At 33.1% G+C, this 25,060-nt stretch overlaps 2 protein-coding genes across 2 annotated transcripts; one reads left to right on the top strand and one right to left on the bottom strand.

The window, feature by feature from the left end:
* Positions 1-1,396: 1,396 nt before the first annotated feature.
* On the bottom strand, positions 1,397-3,860 carry LOC133792594 (AT-hook motif nuclear-localized protein 1-like). The gene is made up of 7 exons (XM_062230503.1): positions 3,803-3,860; positions 3,447-3,574; positions 2,341-2,605; positions 2,110-2,171; positions 1,871-1,996; positions 1,647-1,784; positions 1,397-1,408 (listed from the first exon to the last, which is right to left on the bottom strand). The coding sequence occupies exons 1-7, from the start codon at positions 3,858-3,860 to the stop codon at positions 1,397-1,399; spliced, it is 789 nt and encodes a 262-aa protein (XP_062086487.1).
* A 7,326-nt stretch (positions 3,861-11,186) lies between these two features.
* LOC133792593 (uncharacterized) lies at positions 11,187-24,640 on the top strand. Its single transcript, XM_062230502.1, has 10 exons — positions 11,187-11,290; positions 12,417-12,426; positions 12,830-12,941; positions 15,046-15,063; positions 15,138-15,280; positions 15,371-15,466; positions 15,699-15,879; positions 23,239-23,344; positions 24,329-24,406; positions 24,532-24,640. Exons 1-10 carry the CDS (start codon positions 11,187-11,189, stop codon positions 24,638-24,640), a joined length of 957 nt encoding a protein of 318 aa, XP_062086486.1.
* The last annotated feature ends 420 nt before the right edge of the window (positions 24,641-25,060 follow it).

The raw sequence follows: 25,060 nt of genomic DNA, 5'->3' as shown, positions 1-25,060 counted from the left end.
CTCAGGTGTCTAAGGCCACCCACGAGCAATGAGGGGCCTCGATGATCAGCGACCGACGAGGTGCCTCGGGGTCAGCTATGTCCGATGGCGACTTTAATAAATCCTTGTGATGTGTGTTCGTCTGGCTAGGGCGATTGGCTAGAGCCATCTGGGGATCATTTGTCTTCACACGATGGGAGAAGTAGGCCGTCAGCACAAGCGAGTTCTGCCTCTTCTTGAGTATTGGGGAAGTGGCGAGGGTACGAAGGCAGGTGGTGACTGTTGTGTACTGACACTTTATCTTAACACGTCATCACTTCGCAAGCCGCCATGTGGAAGTGCTGAATTTTTGGTATAACATAAACTTAATAAAAATAATTAATAATTTTTTTAAAAAAACTAAGCAAACGTGTATTGCACATTGATTGTACCTAGTATATATATACATTAAAAATAGATATTTGTGTGGGCTTGGATTCCTTCATTCATAAATTGTATTTAAGATTGGTAATTTCTTATAATATTCCATATAGGAAATTGTCAATTCATTAATAAAACAAATTATATTTATATAACATGAGTATAAAAATGATTTTTTGCTAAGTATGTATAATGTAATGTAATTTGTGTTATATATATCATTACTCTATATTTATATAAGTCCAAACGATAGAGTTACAAAAAATACACGTAATTCCTTCTAACTTAATGCTACCACTGATATTTTGGTACATATTACAACAGTGGGCTCAATAAATCATCCATGTCTCTTTCTATGGAAAAAGAATCAAATATTAAAGTAAAAAGACATAATTTTTTTATGTATAATAAGATTGAGAAATCTTCTCTTCTTCTTTCTCTTAAATTCCACATGCGGTACATGCTCTTACTCTAATAAAAAATTTATAAGACAAAATGAAACATGGATCGTGTAAATACATATGCTTTATATATATAGTCATTTTTAATATTCGTGATGTTATTTTAGAGAAATTACTCATGCACAGGAAAATAAAAAAACAAGGAGAAAGTTTATACATAATAAGTAGACCTAATATGAACTTCGTATAGATGTACAATTAAGGGATTCTAGGGATTAAGAAACATGCTCTGTTGCTGGTGCAGGAGTTGGTCTTATACGATACTGATGTTGCTACCGGTGCTGCTTTCGTCCTGGTCTTCGATGACAGTGTTGACATTGGTGGGGTGCTGGTGCTGGTACTGGTGCTGGTGTGATGCTGGTGCTGGGATTGGTGTTGGTGTGGTCTTATGCGTCACCGACTGTGCTGGTCTTATAGGAGGACGTTGATGCTTGTGTTGGTGTGCTTGTTCTTGTGGTGCTGGTGCCTGGCGTTGGTGTTGGTGTTGGTGTACTGGTGCTGGTGGTGCATATAGGTTGGCTGAGGTAGCAAGTGCATTAGCCGGGACCCTTGATGAGGTTAATAGACCCAATGAGTTACCATTCTCATCACGGGAGAAGCTACTCGTACCAATCTCTCTTTTGAAATTGCCTAGAAAGATCTGACACATATATATATATATATATATTTATCGAAAATACTTTCGTAGATTAACAGTGTTGGATTTTGATAAGTTTTGCACCAAAAACACTTAATCCAACAAGCAACAAATGATGATATATATGAATATTTATTGAAATGTCTCACCTGAATAGGACTAGCAGGTAGTAGTACTCGTGCAACACCACTAAGAAGCTTGAACTCGGGACCAGACAATAAGACATTCACCGTTGTTTCTTTACCAGATTCGATTGAACAAGACATAGATAGAATCTTAAAGAGACCCTGCAAGAATTTAAAGAAACACAATTAGAATTAAATATTGTGACTGATCAACAAACATATATAGTAATAAATGAGACATAATAAACCTCATGTGTCTTAGTTTCATCAGACTGATCATTACGAATGCTTGCAATAGATACTGAGCCATCAACGGAAAGAATGGTCAATGATGGAGAAGTCGCAGCCAATGTTCTTATTTTAGTCACAACATCCTATAAATAATAAAAAAAAATTAAATATAATTAATATATGAAACTGAAAACAAGGGCTTCATACAAAAATTATAAAAAAAAATTAAAACAAGAAGAAGAAAAGAGCTTATTACCTCACCAACATTCACAGTTATCACATGAGGAGTAATAAGAGAAGCAGTCAAAGCTAAATGACCTAGTGACCAAACCAGAAAATGAAATTCAGAAAGAATAATTTTACATTTCTTACATGAGAATTCAATTCATTTTATACTTAAGAGATGATAATTCTTTTTCTTGAAAAGGTTAATTAATGAGAAAGAAATGAAAGATGAAGAGCATTATTAATTAATGATGATCAGTACCAGTCGTAGAAGACAAAAGCTGTTTATTCTTATTTAGAGAATCCTTGAGTCTTTCTCTAGACCTCTTCACCAACTTGAGTACTGCTTCTTCTTCTTCTTCTTCGTTTCTTGGACCATCTCTCTTCCTTCTCTTCTCGTCCTCATCAGTAGCCATTTTCTTTTTTTGCACTACAAGAAAAAGAGTTTTTAGAGGCGGAAATATTACCGGCGGACTAAGTCCGCCGGTAATGTTCAATATATTAGCGGCGGAGTACTGGATCGGCCGCTAATAATGGGAAAATCAAAATAAAAATTAATTTTTTTATTAGCGGCGGACTTTCCTGTTATTAGAGGCGGATTGTCCGCCGCTAATACAATGCCCGGGAACGGTTTCAAAATTATTACCGGCGGGTTCCACTGGTAATATTACCGGCGGGTCCCGCCGGTAATATTACATTACCGCCGGTTAATAGCGGCGGGCCCGCCGGTAATAGTGCATTACCGGCGGATTAAATGCAGCGGGACCCGCCGGCGTTGTGGTATTACCGGCGGAGACCCGCCGGTGATGTTTTAATACCGGCGGAAACCCGCCGGTAATAATGGTATATAGAGCCTTTTTTCAGCCTTCTTCTTCTTCTTCTTCTTCCGTCCGAAAACTCCCTCTGTCTCTCACAGATCTCTCGTTGGTTTTCTCTCGCAAGTTTTGTCTTCAAGATTGTATCCAAGGTACAATCTTTAATTGCTGTTATCATTCTGTTTGTTTTATGGATTGATTTGGTTTTCTAATTTTTGTCTACGTAGTTTACCTGATGTTATTGTCATCATGCATGGTATCTTTCTTCACAGTTCTTGTCTTTCCTGTCGTTGATTTTGATTAATCTTTCTTGGTCTCGGGCAAATTCTGAGAAGTCCGTGTATAGCATTCGTACCCATTTCACCTGAACCCACAGTACCAAATAATTCAAAACCTTATTATTATTATTATTATTTATATACATATATGTGCGTAAATAACACACTTTAGTCTCTAGAGTAGAGATTAATCTTATTTTAGCATTTTGTACAAATAAAGAAAATTAAATGGTATATCATGTTAATAAAGTATTTATATAGTTTAATTTGCATACCCTCTTAGGAGCTGGCTCAAGGGTGATTCTCGCTCTGACAATTATTCCAAACTGACCCAAACCCTCAAGAACTGCGTGGAAGAGCTCAGAGTTTTTGTGTGCGGAGCAAGTCACAAAATCACCTTTCCCTGCAAAAAGATATAAATTATATAACAGATTTTACAAATGAAAAAAAAAAAAAAACTTATAAGTAAAAATATAACTAGAGCATGCATGATGACAATTCCCAGTTCATGTTTTTAGCCTTCCCTCACAGTTTTTGAATCGATCTTTGAAGTGTTAGGTGCTGGAAGTCTTCTCGAAACTTGGAGAACGGTTTATTTTGTCGAGGGGTGACCGCAAGAACAAGTTAGTACAAACCAGTTCTACCTTCTCAGAAATCTCTCTGCTTTTTGATGTCTTTGTAGGCAACATTTGTATGTGAACGCGACACTGCTTGTTAATTGAGGAAATGTCATAAAGAGTATGTCAGCAGTAGTTTATGTAATTAATCTAATTCTGAAATGGGTTTTATAGATTTCTCTCGAATGCTTCGTCTCTAGGAGAAGTAATCAAATTTTCAATAGACTATCTGCTATACAGTGAGTATCAAAAATTCAATTTAAATTTTTTATGTAACATTTTGTCACAATAGACTATCTGCTATACAGTGAGTATGCACCCTGATTTAAGGCTTTATCTCACGTTTTTTTCAGAGTCAAAGGGACTACTGGAGTTGAACTTGCATCTGGCTTTCATTGGTATTTAAAGTATTTAGGGGCAAAGATCTCGAAGATCCAGGTAACTTTCATATATATATATATATTGATTCATATATATAATATATATATTGGGTGATTTCTTTGAACTTTTTCATATATAGGGATTAAAAAAATAAGAATCTTTTATGTTTCTTAGTTTAATTGCTGTCTTTCTAGTAGTTTTTTTCTTAGTTTAATTAATTAAATAATAAAATTTTGATTCAACATTATTTAATTAAATAATTTAATTTAATTTTTTATTGAATAACATTATCTAATTGAATAATTTAATTTAATACAAATCTTAAAAATTAATAATGATTAATTAAATAGTTAATATTATTAATTATATAATTTAATAGTTAATGTTATCTAATTAATAATATTCACTATTATTAAATTATTTTAATATAGAAATTAAAAAATTTATTTAATAATTTTTTTTACAATTAATAATGATTAATTAAAAATTACTACATATCTTATAATAATTTATTTTTTAATTTTTTAATTAATAAAAGTTTGATTCAACATTATTTAATTAAATTATTTATTAAATAACATTATCTAATTGAATAATTTAATTTAATTTAATTTAATACAAATCTTAAAAATTAATAATGATTAATTAAATAGTTAATATTATTAATTATATAATTTAATAGTTAATGTTATCTAATTAATAATATTCACTATTATTAAATTATTTTAATATAGAAATTAAAAAATTTATTTAATAAATTTTTTTACAATTAATAATGATTAATTAAAAATTACTACATATCTTATAATAATTTATTTTTTAATTAATTAAATAATAAAAGTTTGATTCAACATTATTTAATTAAATAATTTAATTTAATTATTTATTAAATAACATTATCTAATTGAATAATTTAATTTAATTTAATTTAATACAAATCTTAAAAATTAATAATGATTAATTAAATAGTTAATATTATTAATTATATAATTTAATAGTTAATGTTATCTAATTAATAATATTCACTATTATTAAATTATTTTAATATAGAAATTAAAAAATTTATTTAATAAATTTTTTTACAATTAATAATGATTAATTAAAAATTACTACATATCTTATAATAATTTATTTTTTAATTTTTTAATTAATTAAATAATAAAAGTTTGATTCAACATTATTTAATTAAATAATTTAATTTAATAATTCTTTAAAATTAATAATGATTAATTAAATAAATAATAAATTATTTTAAGAAATTATTTTAATTTATTTATTAAATATTATTACCTAATTTTAACTAATATTAAATTATTTTAATATAGAAATTATAAAAAAAATTAATAGAAGTTTTTACAATTTATATTGATTAATTAAAAATTACTACATATTTTATAATAATTTATTTTTAATTTTTTAATTAATTAAATAATAAAATTTTGATTCAACATTATTTAATTAAATAATTTAATTTAATTTTTTATTGAATAACATTATCTAATTGAATAATTTAATTTAATTTAATACAAATCTTAAAAATTAATAATGATTAATTAAATAGTTAATATTATTAATTATATAATTTAATAGTTAATGTTATCTAATTAATAATATTAACTATTATTAAATTATTTTAATATAGAAATTAAAAAATTTATTTAATAAATTTTTTTACAATTAATAATGATTAATTAAAAATTACTACATATCTTATAATAATTTATTTTTTCTGTCCCGGTATGCTTGTGATTGATGGTTGTTTACTACAACCATCGATTAGAGGGATATCGGCACATAAATGATAAGTTTAAAGTATTAACAATAAAATAATGAAATGAATTTTTTTTAATGTGAATAAAATTATATAATAAAACATCATAAAATAACATAAGATATTATAATATTGCATAAGATTTAAAAAATGATAACAAATTTTTTTGTTATCCATTCCTATTCACATTACTAAAACTCACAGACTCTTGTAGCACTCTAGATGGCGATTGACAAGACTTGGACAACATTGAGAAATCGTGCTTGTCAAGAATATTGGAATGGTCTACAATCTTTTTTGAGGATGGCCTCGGAATATAAGGATTCTGATGGAAGAATTAGGTGTCCGTGTGTCAGATGCATAAATAACAGGCTTGAAATTTTACCTGTTGTCGAAGCACATGTATTCGATAGGGGATTTTATCAAGGTTATGAGAGGTGGATTTATCATGGGGAAACAGAACTAGATGTTGTTGATGAGGTAGTTGATGATGATGAAGTTGACAAGATGATTCCTATAGTGGAGGACTTCCTCTTACCGACAACTGAGCAAGTAGACAATAGTGGCGCAAGTGAATATTACGACGAGTTATTTGAGGAGATTGAAGTTGAGTTGTATCCTGGATGTGATTGGATTTCTTCCCTTAACTTCTTAGCTAAGCTATTACATTTGAAAGTTAGAGGGAAGATTCCTAACAACATATTCGATGAATTATTGAAGTTGTTAAAGCTTTCCTTTCCGAAGGAAAATAAAATTCCATCAACATACTACGAGGCTAAAAAGAGATTGAAGAAATTAGGGTTGGGATACGAGTCGATTCATGTGTGCCAGTATGATTGCTGTTTATTTTACAAAGAGCATGCAAACAAAGAGGAATGTCCAGTTTGCGGAACTAGTCGATGGGTTACTTTTGAAAAAACTAAAGGAAAAAAGTTGCCGCATAAGGTGATGCGTTACTTTCCATTGACACCCCGGTTGAAAAGACTATACAGCTCAAGGCTTACAGCGAAGGACATGCTATGGCACCACACTGGGAAATCGAAAGATGATGGAGTGATGCGACACCCGGTGGATGGGACGGCGTGGAAGAACTTTGACGTCAATCATCCTGGTTTTGCAAGTGATCCTAGGAATGTCCGTTTAGGCTTAGCTGCTGATGGATTTAATCCATTTGGCAACATGAACCTCGCATACAGCATGTGGCCTGTGGTGTTGGCGAACTATAATCTTCCACCTTGGTTATGTATGAAAGACAACAATTTGATGCTGACCATCCTTATTCCTGGTCCAAAATCACCGGGTAAGGACATAGATGTATTTCTAAGACCATTGGTGGATGAGTTGAATGAGTTGTGGGCTAACGGAGTTGTTACGAGAGATAGTACGACCAACACTATGTTCAAGCTGCGCGCAGCCCTTTTATGGACAGTCAATGATTTTCCAGCTCGAAGTAGTTTGTCTGGATGGAGTGGTCAGGGATACAAAGCTTGTCCTACATGTAATGAAGACACATCTTCCATTCGAGTGATCGGTAAGACATCTTATGTTGGTCACAGAAGATTCTTGCCCAGTACACATCGAATGAGAAGGAACACTGAGTTTGATGGACAAATTGAGAGAAGACGTCCTCCTAAACAATTTACTTGTGAGGAAATATTAGAACAAGTGAACAACCTTCCACCCCAAGTTCCTGGAAAACACTTGCAGTTTGGAGGTGTGAAACGTAGAAGAGTTGCGGAAGATAGAAATTGGAGGAAAAAAAGCATCTTCTACGAGCTTGATTATTGGAGTACAAACATTTTAAAACATAACATTGATGTCATGCATGTCGAAAAAAATGTGTGCGATAGTCTCCTCGGCACAATCTTGGACAATGATAAGTCTAAGGACACCACTAATGCAAGATATGATTTGAAGAAGATGGGGGTAAGGGAATCATTATGGATTTATGAAGATGAGAGTGGAAAGTTGATGAAGCCGCATGCTTCTTATGTGTTAACTCCTGCTCAGAGACAACAATTTTGTCAATTTATTAAAGAAGTGAAATTTCCAGATGGCTTTTGTTCAAATTTGAAGAAAAAAGTAATCGAGAATGAAACAAATATCATTGGGTTGAAATCCCACGATTGTCATGTTATAATGCAACGATTATTGTCTGTGGGTGTTCGCAAGTTTCTCCCAAAAGATATATCGACCACCATTTCTGAACTATGTAGTTTTTTCAGGCAACTATGTTCGAGGACTATAAATGTTACAGATATGGAGGAAGCACAAAAAGACCTTGTTTTGATATTGTGCAAGATGGAGTTGATCTTTCCTCCGGCTTTTTTTGATATAATGATTCACTTGGTCTTACATTTGCCTGAAGAAGCAATTTTGGGTGGACCGGTATTTATGAGATGGATGTATCCTTTTGAAAGGTACATGAAAAAATTGAAGAACTACGTGGGAAATAAAGCTCGTCCTGAAGGGTCAATAGCTGAAGGCTATGTCGCTGATGAGGCTATGACATTTTGTTCGATGTATTTCAAAGGGGTTGAAACTAAATTTAATCGTCTTGATCGCAATAAAGATGAGGTGTATGTCCCACGACACCTTACTGTGTTTCAATCTCAATGTCGTCCCCTAACAAAGGGAACTCTCAAGCCTCTCGATCTTGCGACTCGTGAAATGGCTGAATGGTTCATCATTAACAATTCACCCGAAATTCAGGATTACTTAGAGTAAGTTTATTCCCTTTAAAGTGAAATTTATGTTTATTCCAAATTATTTTATCTAATGTAGTCAAAGCTTTCAAATTTACAGCGAACACCTAGTAGAGATCAAACTGAAATTCCCAGATGGTGATCATAATCTTTTACAGAAGAAAAATTTTCGCCAGTGGTTTCATAAGAAGGTAAAATTGAGATTATTTTTAAACCTTTATTATTGTAATGATATTTTTATCATTCTAATATAGGTTTATTACTTTATTTAGATATATGACTTGCACAAACAAGGATCTTTAGAGAATGGTGATGAGTTGCTAGCTTTAGCATCTGGGTCAGATCACTTGGCAACATACTACGAAGGTTGTATAGTTAACGGTGTTCGATTTATCGCTTATGGCCGAGATCAAAAGCGCACCACACAAAATAGTGGAGTGTCTGTTGCGGGAACTGAAGGTTTTAACTATTATGGCACGCTTCAAGAAGTACTGGTCTTATCTTTCACTGGTGCATATTCAGTTGCATTGTTTAGGTGTAAATGGTTTAACACTGATCCAAGCAAGAAGAAAACAATCACTGAAAATAATATCACCAGTATAAACGTCAGTAGCGAATGGTACAAAGATGAGCCTTATATACTTACTAGCCAAGCTAAGCAAGTATTCTATCTCGATGATCTACTTAGAGGCCGACACTGGAAAATTGTTGAGGATGTCAATCACCGTCAAATTTGGGACATCAAGGACGATGAAGCTGATGCAGATGTTGATGTTGTACATGACAGAAACTCATCAAATTTTGTGTTGACCGTGGATCTCGGTCAGTTGGTTATGGAATCTCATGAACCTGCAACATATATTGGCACTATACAAAATTCACCTGCTGATCAATTAGAAGAAAATTTCATAAATGATGACTTAGGCGAAGAAGAAGTCGATGAAGAAGATGAATTGCTAGTTGATATTTGTGAAGATGATGTTAATCATGTGTCTCCGATTGATGTTAATTTAATTAATGATGAAAGTGATAGTGATTATTCTACTTAGTTTTTATATTTTTGTAATAAAGACAATTGTTTATAATATAATATATGAGACTTGTAATCATGATGTTCATTTCCATTGGTGATATTTGATACTAACTAACAATTTAATACTAACTAATCATTTTTGTTCCTAAGTAAAATGTCAGCAGATATAGCCACCTCTCACGGCGGAGATGGTGGAGGTCTAGACCTGCCAGATCCTAGTAGAGTACCCTCTTCCTGCGAGTCAGGTTAATAATAATTTTCAAATTTTGCTCATAGCTTGAAAGTCAAGCTCAACGAATGTTTAAATATAATATTAAAATTTCAAATTTTGGTTATTCTTCAAAATGTGGATAGCTGAAGTGCCGAGAAGAAAGGGTCGTGGCCTGGCTAATTCGAAGCCACTTGAAATTCGAAGGCGAAATGCTGGGAAACCACTAGATCTTCAGCTTGATCCTAGGATGGAAAAAGTGGTTGGCTTGGAGGACCAAGCTTTTGTCCGCGAGATAGGCCTCCAAGTCACTTTGTTGTTGCCAGGACATTACTTGGATTTCGCTGATGTACCTCAACAATTTAAGGAACAAGTCGTACAAAGGATGAAGGTACAAATTTAGAACAAGTCTTGTGGTATAATTTTTTTATTAAAATCATTTACAAACTAAACTAACGTGTTAATTTTAATGTAGTATTTTTATAATGTTGATGGTCATCCAGAACCCGAGAGAGTTATGAAAACTATCTACACAGAGATGCGCAAAAGATATTCTGAGAGAAAGAACATCAGACATACTCACTTCAAAAAATATTACTCTAATCCGGAAGATTTGCAGAGTGTTTTAGTTGCCCCACCTGACCATTGCTCCAAGGAGAGTTGGAAAGATATTGTTCAGTTGTTTTTGAGCCCAAAATTTATCGCGCGATCCAACCAAAACAAGAAAAACAGAAAAGAAATGAAGTATACATCGACGCAAGGCACAAAATCGATGGCAGCTAAGCGTCACCAATTTGTAAGTAAAAATATTAATTTAATTTAACAAAATTTTACATTCTAACTTCCTATCTCTAAATTTGTATAGGCGAACCCTGATGAACATGTTATTGATACTTGGAAAAATAGCCATTTGAGAAAATCGACAAAAGTTTTTGTCAACGACACAGCTCGAGAAACTTTTGTAAGTTTAAACTTTTGTGTTATTATTTTCATTAAACTATGTTATTGATGTGTTTCTAACACTTTTTATGAACAGGAAAAAATGACGGAAGAGCTTGAGAGGGCACGACTTCAAAGCTAATCTCAAGGACCGACGGAGGGATCTGAAACTGGATCTGCTGCTGAATCCTCGTCGATCGATCAGTACGATATTATGAGTAAAGTACTTGGGGAGAGGTCTGACTTTCAAAGAGGAGTAGGTTACAGCAAAGGCAAAGGGAAAAAATCAGCTTCCAGCTCCACAAGTCAAAGTCAGTCACAGGCCCAACCTGCTCATACACCTCAGGAAGACATGACTACTATGGCGGAAATGATGAAGTCAATGCGTGAAGAGATCCGGATGTTGAAATCTCAACAAGGTCCATCTGGTAATCCTCAGCATACCAGTACAGAAGCTGAGTCGTGGTTTGAAAGCCTTCTCCAACGATATTTACCATCACAACCTGAAGGTGGTATATCTTCTCAATGTCCACCTCCTTGGTCGATGCCACAACAACAACAACATGTGTATCCACCTCAACAGAATTATCCAAACACGTATGGACGCTCCTCCCAGTCCCCTCCTTTTTATTACCCGACCTCCCTACAGGATCTCAGACGTCACATCCTAGGCAGCAGCATCCACAGCAGATGTATGGTCAATTTGTGAGTTCGTCGCAACAGCAGAGGTATGGTCAGTTTGAGAGTTTTTTGCATCAGTCTCCCTCGCCGCGACCACATGCTCGACAATTTAGGTCATCTTCGCAGCATCACACTACACAAGCACCACAGTTTGCTTCACCACCGTTGCCGCGCCCTAATACTAGTGATCAAGATATTGATCTTAACGAATATTTTACACCAAGTTGGCCTGATCAAAACAATAATAATTAGATTATGTTTTTTAATTATATTAAGACTGAAATTTTATTATGTTTATTTTATAATTAGTTTATATGTAATTAAAATGAGACAATTTGTATTTTATTAAGTTTATTTTATAATTAGTTTATATGTAATTAAAATGAGACAATTTGTATTTTATTAAGTTAATTTTATGATTAATTACAATTTTATTTTTGTTTGATGAATATTAATTGTGTTATTAATTATAATATATGTTAATTATTATTATTTTTAAATAAGTATTATATGTATATTTATTAAGAAATAAAAAAAAATTAATTGTTTTATTTTAATATTAGTAATTTAATACCGGCGGATTATTAGAGGCGGAACCCGCCGGTAATAAACGGGTCAGACGGGGGTCAGCGTTGCACATCACCGGCGGGTCCCACCTCTATTAATCCACCGGTAATAATACAATACCGGCGGATGGTGTCAGTCGGTCGGTAATGGTGATAATACCGACCGATTATTAACGGCGGGTTTTTACCGGCGGACCTCCGCCGGTAATATATAATACCGGCGGATTGACCATGTATTACCGGCGGGATCCTCCGCCGGTAATTGTAAGTTTTGTTGTTGTGTTGGCGCAATAGTGTAAATTGTCTATTTTCTTTATACTTGTTTCTGTTATACATTTATATAGCACGTGCAAGGTGCGTGTAAATACAATTTAAATCATATCTATTTGTTAAGAATTATATTATTTCAAATTAATCTAGAAAAATGAACTTCAACTTCTTTGTAAGAGAACCTATGAGTAAACTAATTATTTTTTCTTTTAAACTATTTAACACTATTATATAACATATCATTTTTATTTTTAACATTATATTAGAAAATACAAAAGAATATGTATTTTTTTACAAAGTTGACTCTTAAGGAGTTTCAATAAAAATATGGTAAGGCCTCAGGTAGTAATACCAAGTTGAATAAACTAAGATATCTGCACACTTTAAAATACTTTCATGAGTGAGTGTGAGGTATTTGATTGACCCTCTAGGTAGCTGCCTTCCTTTTCGTTTTCATCTATTTATAACGTATATCATATTTCGTCAGATTTATCAACATCAACATAACAAACAAATGAGCTGCCCTGTTATGGCCCAATTTCTGCCAAACACTCTCTACTACAAACGTTTCTTTCCTTACTACTCATTCAATGTTTTAGGTTGTAACGCCCTGGATAGCCAAGACCGTTACACTGTGTGTTTATAAAGTGCCACACTTGCTAACCAAGGCATTAGTATAAGATCGTGTTACTGAAACTGTAAAGGAACTAGGGTTAAAAGTGTTTTGGTCTCAAAAGTCACGTTTTCATTAAGAAACATTGTTTATTTACACGGGATCCCAAAAATAACAGTTTAAAGGCTATTTACAAAAGTTACAAGGTTTAAATACATTAACCAGCCATACTAAGGCAAAACGAGCAGTTAGGTAATCCCTGTCCTGACTCACTCCTCGACCATGGTGATCGAACAGCTGGCTATGCACATTTCACCTCGGAGCTCTCCACCTCAGGCTTGGTCCAGCTTGCCCTTGCCTTTACCTGCACCACGTAGCACCCGTGAGCCAAGGCCCAGCAAGAAAACACAACAACCATAGAGCATGAGCAATTAACAAACAAATCAATAACTCATATCGCATCTCATAAACTCAGATATATCATCAGTCGGTACAATCAAGTATTTCACATATTAGGCATTTCAATTCATAATACACAATTCACAAACGATAACCAGGGCTAGCGCTCATAGGCTGCTCCCTCTGTTATCCTGTTATTCTTGGCTACCAGTGGCCAATCTACGCTCTGTGCGCTAATTTCATGTACGACACTCTTAGGCCGCTTTTACATGTCCCATGGCATAATACCAACGTTGACACGATACCATCCTCGGGAGCACTTAGTCCCATCTCAATCATACAATCGGGTGCAGTTTTCTTACCTTTCAATTCACTGGTTTCCGATGCCACGAAGCCGCGAGCACGGTCCTCTACCCCGAGCCTCTCCAAAGTCCTAATCACAACACAAATAAAACATCCTTTGTCACTAATCAATCCAAAGCTACCTCCCCGGAACCAAACCCACACTCTCGGAACCCCCAAATCCCTAAAACTATACACCGAAGACATCCCCCGAACCCCCGGAGCAAAGGCCCAAAATTGCAAAAATTCCTATCCTGAAATTGGCCTTGCGCCGCGGCGCCCAGCATGTCAGGGGACTCGCCCTGCCCAGAAAATCTGGGGTTTCCCTGCATTTTCCCTGAACCCAAATCACTCCAAATCAGCCCAACTTCATACCCAAGCCCCAAAACTTATTTAAAACCCCACATAGACCAACCAACAACCTATAAACACTATAATCCAGCTCAACTACACAATCACCCACATAATTCACACTTAAATTCATATTCAGACCTTTGAACCAAAGCTTGAGAAATGTGTAAACCAGCCCCTTTAGATTCCTAAACCATAACAGCTACGAAAATTTAAACATGATACACTCTTACCTCAGTCAAGAACTCAGCTTGGATTCTCCTCAACTTTAGCTTCAAATCACCTTCTCCTTTTGATTACTCCAACTCTAAATTCATGCAAAACCAGCCACCAACTTGCTTCAATTCATATTCATCATCTAAAAACCAGACTTGAAACCTAAACATATTATAGCTAAATCCTTACCTCTGAGTTTTCTTGGCTTAGGCTTGGTTAATAACTTCAAACACCCCTTGATTCTCCTTCCAAGAGCTAAAGTTCAGCTTCCCTTTTCCTATCTTTCTTTTGTTCTACTTCTAGGTCTCCAATATTCAGCATAAAACCAACTCCCAAAATGTTATACGTAAATGTATTTCCTTTAGCTCAAACTCATCTATTTACTGCCACAGACCAATTTATCCCTCTATTAATATCCCTTTCTAACTAGACCTCAAGGGCTTACTTGTCCTTTTACTGGCTTACAATTCTACCACCTCTCTAACAAAACTTGTTACTCTCTATGGTTACTAACAGTCACACAAGTTACCAAATCACCAGTTACCATTATCTAGTTTTCTAGGACCGTCTTGACACGTGCATCACATTGGTATCACCGCACCCACGTGGTACGATTCACATATCATAATTATCACATAACATAGTACACATAGTCATATAACATGCTTAAAATCATAATCATGCATCTAAGTCATAAAAATCACACATAATTCCCATTATGCCCTCACGGCACACTAATCAAGGCCCTTAAGCCTTATTAGTGAATTTGGGTCGTTACATAGGTGGTCTCGATAATGAAGGTAATCGATAAAACTCTAGTGTTGCCTGTTTGATGACCTTTCTGCATGCTAATTAGATGTATTTATTTCAATAGGCAAGGGTTGTGTCTTCACATACGTTGTTGTTGGTTCCTACGAGAAGGTTGGATATAGCTCTCAAGATTCTGGTTCAACACTTATCATGCTTGTTTTGGATAAGCATCTAAAGGCTCCCAGCCCTCTTATATTGCCTGCTCAGGTATATTCTTTGACCTCAAGTTTATATTACCCATTCATATATGGTCCTTACTCTGCCTTTGTCTGATCCACAAATCCTTTGCAATGACAGGATGCTGTCACTCCACTTTCTGAAGCAGAAGCAATTGATTTGGTGAAAACAGTTTTTGTTGCTGCAACTGAGAGAGATATATACACTGGAGACAAGGTTGAAATTGTCATCCTACTGATTCGCCTTCATTTTTTTATATAGCTTAATAATACTCAACACCATTTTTAAAACTGTCCAAAAAGGTCTCTTTGAAATATGCTATACCATTGGAAATTATTCAATGTATAAAATAAGTCTTTTAAAAAGTTGAAAACTGATTTTAACCTTTAATACTAATATACTAACCAATAAATTGATTGATGAGCCAATGCTATTTGTTTATGTGCAGGAGGATACCAAACAATGGAAATCCATGCGCAGAGCCTATGGGGCAGTTTGGGACATGGCAAATCCACCAACAAGCAGCAGACCGATCACCTTGAGATTCCAAGCTACAGCCAGTTTAGGGTACACTTATTGGGTTCGCTCTACTGATCACCTTGAGATGAATGCTGTTGGACCCAAAACGGGTATGTTTTAAATTTTAAACTCGCAAGTGCATGAATCGTTTCAGAATATAATGTTCATGTAAGTACAAGGTCGAACTCATGGGAGTTGACTAACACCAAAAGAAACTATTTCAAACAAAGCAAGAATATTCTAACCTAGTTCCAAATATTTGATGAGATTTTGTTTTAGAAAAATAAAAGACAAGTAATAAAAAGATTTAAGATTAAATAGAAAAATGGTTTTCAAATGAGATATGTAAAATAAGATTATTAAGATATTAGAATCCACAAAATGCAAGTTCAATAGTATTTATAAGTATATTGATTCCCAAGTTTAGATATAGTTGAAATAAATCACACTATACTTTTTTTTCAAAATACATTTTCTATTCAAGCACAAGTTACTTTAAAAAAATGTAGGATTTTTCTTCACTTATATAAGATATAATTTCTAAGCATTAGTTGTGTTACAACCTAATGAAACTACAAAAAATCAAAGAGATTATGTTTAGGCAAAATATGATACTTATGCTCTAAGAATTAGATGTGAACAACTTAATGAAAAACATTTAATCAAAGAATATCATATTTTTGCATAATGAAGAACTAAGTGTAATATGCTTTAACAATCAACACTAGATGAAAAATGCATATCTTTGATAGAAAAATCCATAAACAATGTTGTACAAATGGGAAATCAACATACAACAAAAAATACTATCTAGTTACATTTTGCTTCATCATCATCTTAATAACCTTTGAAAAAGATTAGGAGCTCATAACTAGATTGAAATAAAAATTACAAAATAACATACTTGACATGCTTTTCAAAAGATGAAAATGGTAGAGAGAAAATAGTGAAAAGAAGAGAGAAAAATATGTGTAGAAGAGGTTGAAAAAAAGATGAAGAAGAAGAGCCCCCCAAATGGTCTTACAAGACTCTATTTATAGGCAAAATATGGAAATTAAATTAATCAAATTAAAATAAATAAATTGATTAATTTAATTGTGTTGGGAAGTGGTAGGATAAATAGAGTAAGTGTAAGAGTATTGGAAAGATGAAATATTTGGTTGGGTAAAAGATTAGTGAAAAGCTAGGGTAAAAAAAATGAATTAGAAATGTTTATTTAGGTAAGAAAAATAGGGAAGAGTGAATTGATATTTGAGTGAAAAATATTGGGAATAAAAATGTGAGTTTTGGGTTTTTTGTGGCTGTTGTCTTTGGTTGGGAGAAAATTGGCATTGGGCCTTGGCTGTGGAGGAATTTGGGCCTGGCTGATGGTGGAATTTGGGCCTGGGTTCACGCATCATGTGATGCTGCTTTGTTGATGCTGCTGAACGTGAGTGTTGAGATGTAGCTGAAGGAGCTTCATTGATAGGCAACATGGAAGGCAGCTGGCGCATGTTTTGAGATGTATATGAGGAGAGTCTCTTCATCTAGCAGCTTCTTGGAGGCGACAGCTGGCGCATTGCAGGGAGAGCTTCAGCTGGAGGCAACGTGGGAGACAGGTGGAGGAGCTACATGGGGCTGTTGGAGAGGCTGTTGGGCTTGGGCCCAAATGAAGTTTTTTTTTTATAAATGCCAACTCCTTGTTTTGCTTTCTTGAAAATGTCATGTTGTCCTTCATTTTTCTTTCTTTTTAAGAACATACATTCCCTACAAAATAAATGTAAAATAAATCATAATACAATATTTTCAACTCTAAAATAAATCAATTTAATTATTTGAAAATATTAATTATAACTTAATTTATATTTTACATTTAAGTTCAATAATCAATCTTTTTACTCCTAACTTAACAATATTATTTTTAAATAATTAAACTATAATATTTTACAATAATATAACTATAAAAATACACAAAAATCTATAAAATTAAAATAAACCTAATAAATTCAAAATTACTTAAAAACTGAATAAATCAATTAAAAACTCAAGAATTAAGCAACAATTAGCACATAAAAAGTGATAAAATAACTCTATTTTGTAGAGTTATCAAATGCTATAACTTTTTTTATTTACTAAAATGCCTAATTTTACTATTGTTTGGGATCTTTGATATGTGATCGGATCTCTTGCCATACCAATCTTTGATAGAGTTTGATTTCAATATTATGAAACTAGGCTTCCATGAATGTAGTTTGATTTTAATTTTAATTTTCATTCTTTTCTTGTCTTTTTGGGGTCTGTCTTATTTTTATTATAGAGTTTGATTTCAATTTTATGAAACTAAGCTTCTATGAATGTAGTTAATTTACTACTGTTTTTTTTTTGTTTTGCTAGATCCATTTATGATTGATCTTTGTAATTCTGAGACTTTTTTGGCTGGGTAGTCAGTATTTTATTTCTCATGCATTCAAGGTGTTTGAAAAAAATTCCCAATAGAAAGACAAGAAGAGAATGAAAATTAAAAACCAATTTATATATGCTATTCTATAAATATATATATATGTCTATATTTAGTTATGTAAAGGTGAGTAGTCAACTATCTTAACATTTATAAAAATTGAGAATTCATGAGGCTATAGTACTAATGCTGGTGTGCATTCCATTTGTAATAATTATAAATAAGTTGAAGGAAGAAAATTATTACATATTTTAGATAAAAAAAAAAAAAAAACAGGATAGAAGAATATGTTGACTGATGCATCTCCCAATAGAACCAAAGCTTGAAATAACAAAATAAGAGTTCATTCCTTTAACACTCACATTGAGCATCACATATACACATTTGAGTTCATTATGAGGTTTAGTAGCTATTGTTACTTATATCTTTCCTTTATTCACATGGAATGCTATTTTGGCTCTATATATGTTGATGGTAACATATTCTATGTATCTTTTTTCTATTATTTTTTTCCTCTTAAATAATTAATTATTTTGCTATAGATTTTATGTTTTCTAGCAATTAATTATTTAAAGGGTACTTCATAGATATAGAGTATCACAACTTAATTAGTTCTGATTATCATTTTTTTTTACTTCTAAAGAATATTACAGATGATGCCAAAGAAGCATGAGATTGAGAATTTGTGGAACCACATTCTACATATCCTATATATAAATTTAATCCCAGTCCAATGCTGCTAAATTACTGCTTTCCCCTTGTTGAATCTATTTATATACATAGTGTAATCTTTTAAGAGTTTTTGACATATAGAGCACTCAATTCTAAAGTTCACTCTTACAACAGTCTAGAGGAATTCCATTAGCTACTAACATCATGGAATGTACTGTGGTCTTTCTAAAACTGTGTTGTTTTACTTCCTAATTGGGTCGGGAATCTTGTTGCTTGACTTCTTGTAAGTAGCTTAGCTAGCACCATGTTTGTTTGTTGTCAAATTAGTGGTGATTTCTTATAGTCTAGAAAGTTTAAATATCATTGAAAAATGACATATCTTAAGATGTTGGAAGATAAATAATATTTTTCAATGATTCTATGTAATGACCCACTACTCTAGACTTTTGGACCATTAACGAAACTATACATACAAATCCTTAATAAAACTTACATTTGCGAAAATACCATAACATTATTGGAAACTTATTGAAATAAAGATTACTCTCATAAAATATCAAGTAGGATATGGGATCCCATTGTCTTTAAAACAAAACATAATTTAAAATAAAGGAGTTACATAGAAAGTGCGGAAAAATTACACATAAACCCATAAATAAAAGACTGCATCCTCGAAATCGAACTCTCGACTCCTTGAATCCATTCACCATCGATACACAATCTCCAAGCATCCATGAACCTTACCGCCACTAAAAGCTATTTTCCTGCACATATAAATAAAAAGGAATGAGCCTAATGCCCAGCATGGAAAATCTAACACATACTTCACATACATAAATTTCATAAGAAACATAAAGACATAACATAACACCTATTACATACACATACTATAATGACCATTATTACTTGGGGTCCCATAGACTAAACAAGTCATATGCCCATGAGATTAGTGGGGTCCTACTAGCTAAGTAGGTCATATGCCCATAATCTATTTGGGGTCTTGTTAGTCATATAGGTCATATGCCCAAGCCTACAAACATACATATCATAACACTTATCATAACATAAGAAACATAAGATAACATATAAGACATATAACATATGCATTTCTATCCTATTTTCCTTATCAAAGTTACCGGGATAAGAGGACAGCGTTGGGACTTTTGGAACACTCCTAAAACCATATATAACAGGGTGAGTAGATTGAAGAAAAAGTAATGAAAAGAATGGAAGGAATGGAATGACTAAACCTTTGAGAAACATACTTACCAAAAACTTATGCGTAAGTTCTTAGATTTCCTAACCAAAATAAGAATAAGGTTAGAAGACTGAGTAGAAGACTATGAGAAAGAAATAACATAATACCAATGAACTAGGGTATAGAAATACCTTGAAGACTTGTAGACCAATCTAAACCTCGAACCGAAATACTATGAAACCTTACTTCCCCAAGTGTTTGATAAGCTTATAGTGATCAAGCTTATGATTCCCCAACCCAGGTGTTTACACTCTCACACTCACTTAGCACTTGCAGCCTCTGAACTTAGAGCAAAAGATGAATAATGGCTGGGTACTAGGTCCTATTTATAGAGTTTAGGAATGAAAGGATCTAAATTTTACTTGAATAAAAATAATAGCTTTTTAGGTGAAAATAATTTGAATAATCGTTCAGCAGAGGCTGAAGACTCGTTCAAAAAGGTGCTGGACTTATCAAGAGGTTGAATGGCTGAAAGGAAAAAGAATTCAATTTTTTTTGAAATATACTGAAGGAGGCGATATATCGCCTGGGCCAGTATGCCCGAGGCTGTCGTGCATCGTCTCGTGTTTTCCGTATCTGCGTGCTGCGATATATCGCCCCCTATAGCTGCGATATATCGGCACACGCTGATTAATTAAACATGAAATTACACATTTTTAGCTAAGTTTGAATGGAGTAAACAGCCTTGACTAAGCCCTCAACGTATTCAAAGCTGCTGACTGACCTTATAGCATTCAAACTTTACCCCTTATTAAATTTATTCCTCAAAAATACTTAATCCTTAATCACCCATTCATAACATGTGCTTAAAATCCTATTGGTCCTTATCTAAACCTTATAGTATAATAAATATTATCCTTAATATCAGTCATATAATCAAACCTTAGGTTAAAATTAATATTCTTAAACTATAGGTTAAACTTAGAAAATCTATAAGTACTACTATGAGTGTCCAATTAATTCCCGGTCTGAACCAAAAATCCACAGTTACAAAGATAATACTATAAATACTATAATACTACTATCTAACTAGCTAAGTAAAGTTCTTGGACTCTACATTATATGACAGAGCTTGGCACAATTGCAACATCTAGAGTTGGCACTAAGGCAACTGATTTATTTTAGCATGTTTTCTATGACAGGGTCTTTTACATGTCCACTAAGGCAATTGATGCCTTTGGCACTCTCTATCATGATTGATTTTTAGTTAATACCTCATAATTAGTAGTGTATTCACTAAATTCATGTCAAGTTCTTTATCAGAAAAGGTTCAATAAATCCCAATTTTGTTAGAACAAGATATGTATTGTAGAAATATAACTCAAATCCAATCCATTAAAAAGCTGAATTTGCTTTCTGTTTTCATGGACTTACTAAATAAAAATTGATAGGTTATGGTGATGGTAGTGTTTATGTTTGGAGCATTAGAAGTGGGAAAGAAGTAATTTTAAATCATCGGTTAAGAATTTACTAATCTTGCATCTATATATACATATATATATGTACTTATTATATTTTTTTGTTTAAATGCTAATTTGACTTGTATATATTTTACCAATTAGACTAAAGTTTGTTGCATGATAATTTTAGTATTTCATTTATAAATTCACTACAAATTACACTTATAATTGGTTTGCTGACGTTATGTTTTAGTTAATTGTTTTATATTGATTAGTTGTCATTGTATTTATTGATATTCAGGTTGTTCTTCTAGATTTTTCAAAGGTGAATAGTATACAACTTATGCATAATAAATTCATGAACCAATTACAGGCGTGTCTAGAGTATACATAAGTTTTCCCATTATGATTTTGATAGAATTTGAATTTGAAATGTTTTTAATTAAAGGTCTAATTCCACTGATTAATTTAATTAATTGAACTATATATGCATTTAAGCAAATACATATGTATAGATCTCACTTTTGTATAACTAATGAGAATACATGACAAACTTCTATATCTGTCTTTGTTCCTTGCTTTGATTTTGCATTTATGTGATAGATTGCAAAACCTTGTTATGTGCATAGAGGGAATCATATATTTTGAAAATGGTTTATTTATGGTTTTGCATTTTGAGAATGGGATTAGTCAATGAGTAATGATCTTGAAATTATTACCAGGTCGTTGAGCATGGTCTGGGACATCTGCCATTTACAGAAACACAGGTGGTCACTCCAACTGGTAAGCTGACAGTCAAATGGAATTTTTTAGTTCTTTGTCCCTTTCAGTTTTTATTTTTAATGGGTTCCTTCAGCTTATATGTGAAAAATTACTTATCATATTGTAACTTTTCCTTTTTTCTTTTTTTAAATTGGAAATTTTTTAGCATATGAGTAACATTAGCTTCTTGTCTGAATGTGAGGGCATTAACTGTTTAGCCTCAACAATTAAGTGCCACTACTCATATTAGAAAAGCAAAGCATTATGTTGTCAGTACTGCAAATCTCTAAAAAGGAAAATCTAATATTAACTGTCCTAATATGACAGTTTAGGACCCATGCTTCATATGCATGTTTGCTGTTCAAAGACTAAAGTTAGTTTATGCTGTATAGATGATACCTTCATTATTTTGTTTTCTTTTTCTAATTTTGATTTCGCTAAGAGAGTCCAATTTCTTGAGACTGTAATTGCTGATAGCTAATTTACATCTCCTGTCTTTCGCATAGTCCGTGTATACTGGTATAGATTTCTGTAAGAGATTATGTGGTGTGTCTATAATCATGAGGTAATTTCGCAAAGCAATTGTGGCATGTGTTTTTTTGTCAGTTTTTCATATAAATTTTATATTTGGAAGCAAACTCTAGAGGATTTATATTCTTGGGCCAAAAAATAAGATTCAAAGCTGTACTTTTTCACAATGTACTAATTCGATATATTCTCATTGCACACTTATTCTTGTCATTACAGCGGTGAGAGTATGGAGAATGCTCTGAGAGCATGTTGTAAGGGAATCAAGATTGGGAAAATTCTAATCCACACAGAAGGAGACAATGGCCAGCAGGTTTCGATTCCCTCTATGATTGTCTTTCATTTTTTAATCAACGTATTTCTATGATGCCATTTTTTAATCAACCTCTATGATAAACTATTGGTGTTCCAGATGCTGTTCAAAGAGGTGTACAACCAGATCAGATTATTTTCACAGATGTTGCCATGAAGGGTGAACATATCAAGCGCAGTGCTTTAGCAGATTTATTCTTGGACACGTAAGCATGCTTAATACTTTTTTTTCTATTTTTTTATTATTCAAGTGTATTTATCTTAGTAGAATACAGTATGTAACTTTATTTTGACATTTGATGTTGCTATTTGCTTATTGATTTTGCTATTGCTGTTTTGTTTCTTTATTTATTTTTTGGTGGTGTGTGCTCTGTAGCATTGCATTTAGTTAGCTTAATATTTAGCTCATATTTTCTTAGGTCGTTGCACCAGAATTCCCTTAATCAAGAGCCATATTCTGTCAGAAGTGAATCATGTCTTGTTAACAGAATGATTTTTCAACTGGTTACAGGTCTTTCCCAGAGCTTGGACAACAATTTTGATTTCTCTAGACAATAGTGGCATGTGGAACCTTCGAATAGACAATCTAAACTCGTGGTATCTAGGCCAGGAAACGTACATTAGTGTTGTAAACTCTGAGTTTATGAGAAGAATTGCAGAAGCAGCAGAAAGTAAGTTCAATTCAATTTCGTTTTCTGGTTTTAGATATGCAACACGCATTTTATTGATTTTTCCTCTTTTTTATTTCTATTTAATGTGATAAACATTTCCAATTAATTTCAGTCACATGAAAATGATGATTTTTTTGGACATTTGAGTTGGAATATGTTTTTTTATGTTAAGTTTGAACCATTAATGAATATAGTTTTATTTTGTCTCTCCATCTTTTTACTGTCAATTCTAAGTGCATTTTGTTTACTGTCATTGTAGTGGAATTGTTACTCTCTGATACATTCACTCTCTATATTTATAGCATATGTACTTTACTGGTTAGTGGTTACAAATCGTTTTGGAGATCAAATAATTAACTTTTGTCTACCCTTGAAGCCCAATACCTTGATCAATTGTGTATTTGTCCATTACTGTACAATTCTGTCTACAAAGACAGCAATTATTCTTTGGGAAAAGCTATCCTGACTACTAAAACAGACATGCTGCATAATAGCTTTTTGTTTGGTTGTTTATTCTAGGTGTCAATATCTCTATTTGTGTTTGGGTTTGGATTGTGTTAAAGGGATTGTCAACATCTCTCTTGATGTTGCAAAATAGTATTTGATTCATAACTAGAAGGGATCCTTCTCTGACAATGATTTTGGTCCAGAATTGTTGGTTAATAAAACTTCCAAGTTTAGTCTGTTGTGTTTTCTCTCTCTGTTTTTTTTTTTTTTGGCAGTGGCTTCGATCATAAAGCACACTCTGCTGCTGATTTTTGTAGCTTAGTTTATTGTGGTGTTCTATTTGTGTTTCTCTTTTTTGAGTTTCTTATGGCTTGTTGGACTTAGTCTAAATACATGGTCATGCTCTTTATTTAATCTCTCAAACTATTTCAGACTAATGAATTGGCACAACCATTTATGCTCTTTATTGCTTCTTTTTTAGTAAGCCTAATCACATGTTTGCCTTGCACACATATAATATGAGTGTCATCTAGATTCTAGGCCATTGGATCTTATATATATCTTACATCATACAGTTATGTTTATATGCACACAAGCATATATAGTGCTCTTTATTACTGTTATGGTTGGAGTAGTATGGTACATATATAAATTTTGTTTAACTTCTCTATCGTTTCCTTCCTCTCTTTCTCTTTCACACATATACATGAACACATGGTGGGGCTGTTGGTTTTTATTGATCAAATCAGAGATTATGCCACCAACCACCTTCAACCCATATTTTGCGGGTATTGGGCCTTGCAA

The sequence above is a fragment of the Humulus lupulus genome, chromosome 7, assembly GCF_963169125.1.
Source record: "Humulus lupulus chromosome 7, drHumLupu1.1, whole genome shotgun sequence".
NCBI lineage: Eukaryota > Viridiplantae > Streptophyta > Magnoliopsida > Rosales > Cannabaceae > Humulus > Humulus lupulus.
Note: the sequence above shows the minus strand (reverse complement) of the source record. Positions and strands in the feature narration are given on the sequence as shown.

Coding starts and splice junctions, on each gene's coding strand:
- LOC133792594 (XM_062230503.1), bottom strand. CDS start 3,860: ATGTTGCCTACAAAGACATCAAAAAGCAGAGAGATTTCTGAGAAGGTA. Junction 2,172..2,340: donor GCTTTTGTCTTCTACGACTG/GTACTGATCATC, acceptor TTTGGTCACTAG/GTCATTTAGCTTTGACTGCT. Junction 1,785..1,870: donor ATGAAACTAAGACACATGAG/GTTTATTATGTC, acceptor AAATTCTTGCAG/GGTCTCTTTAAGATTCTATC.
- LOC133792593 (XM_062230502.1), top strand. CDS start 11,187: ATGGCGGAAATGATGAAGTCAATGCGTGAAGAGATCCGGATGTTGAAA. Junction 15,880..23,238: donor TGCTGTTGGACCCAAAACGG/GTATGTTTTAAA, acceptor TTGGTGTTCCAG/ATGCTGTTCAAAGAGGTGTA. Junction 23,345..24,328: donor GCAGATTTATTCTTGGACAC/GTAAGCATGCTT, acceptor TGTTTATTCTAG/GTGTCAATATCTCTATTTGT.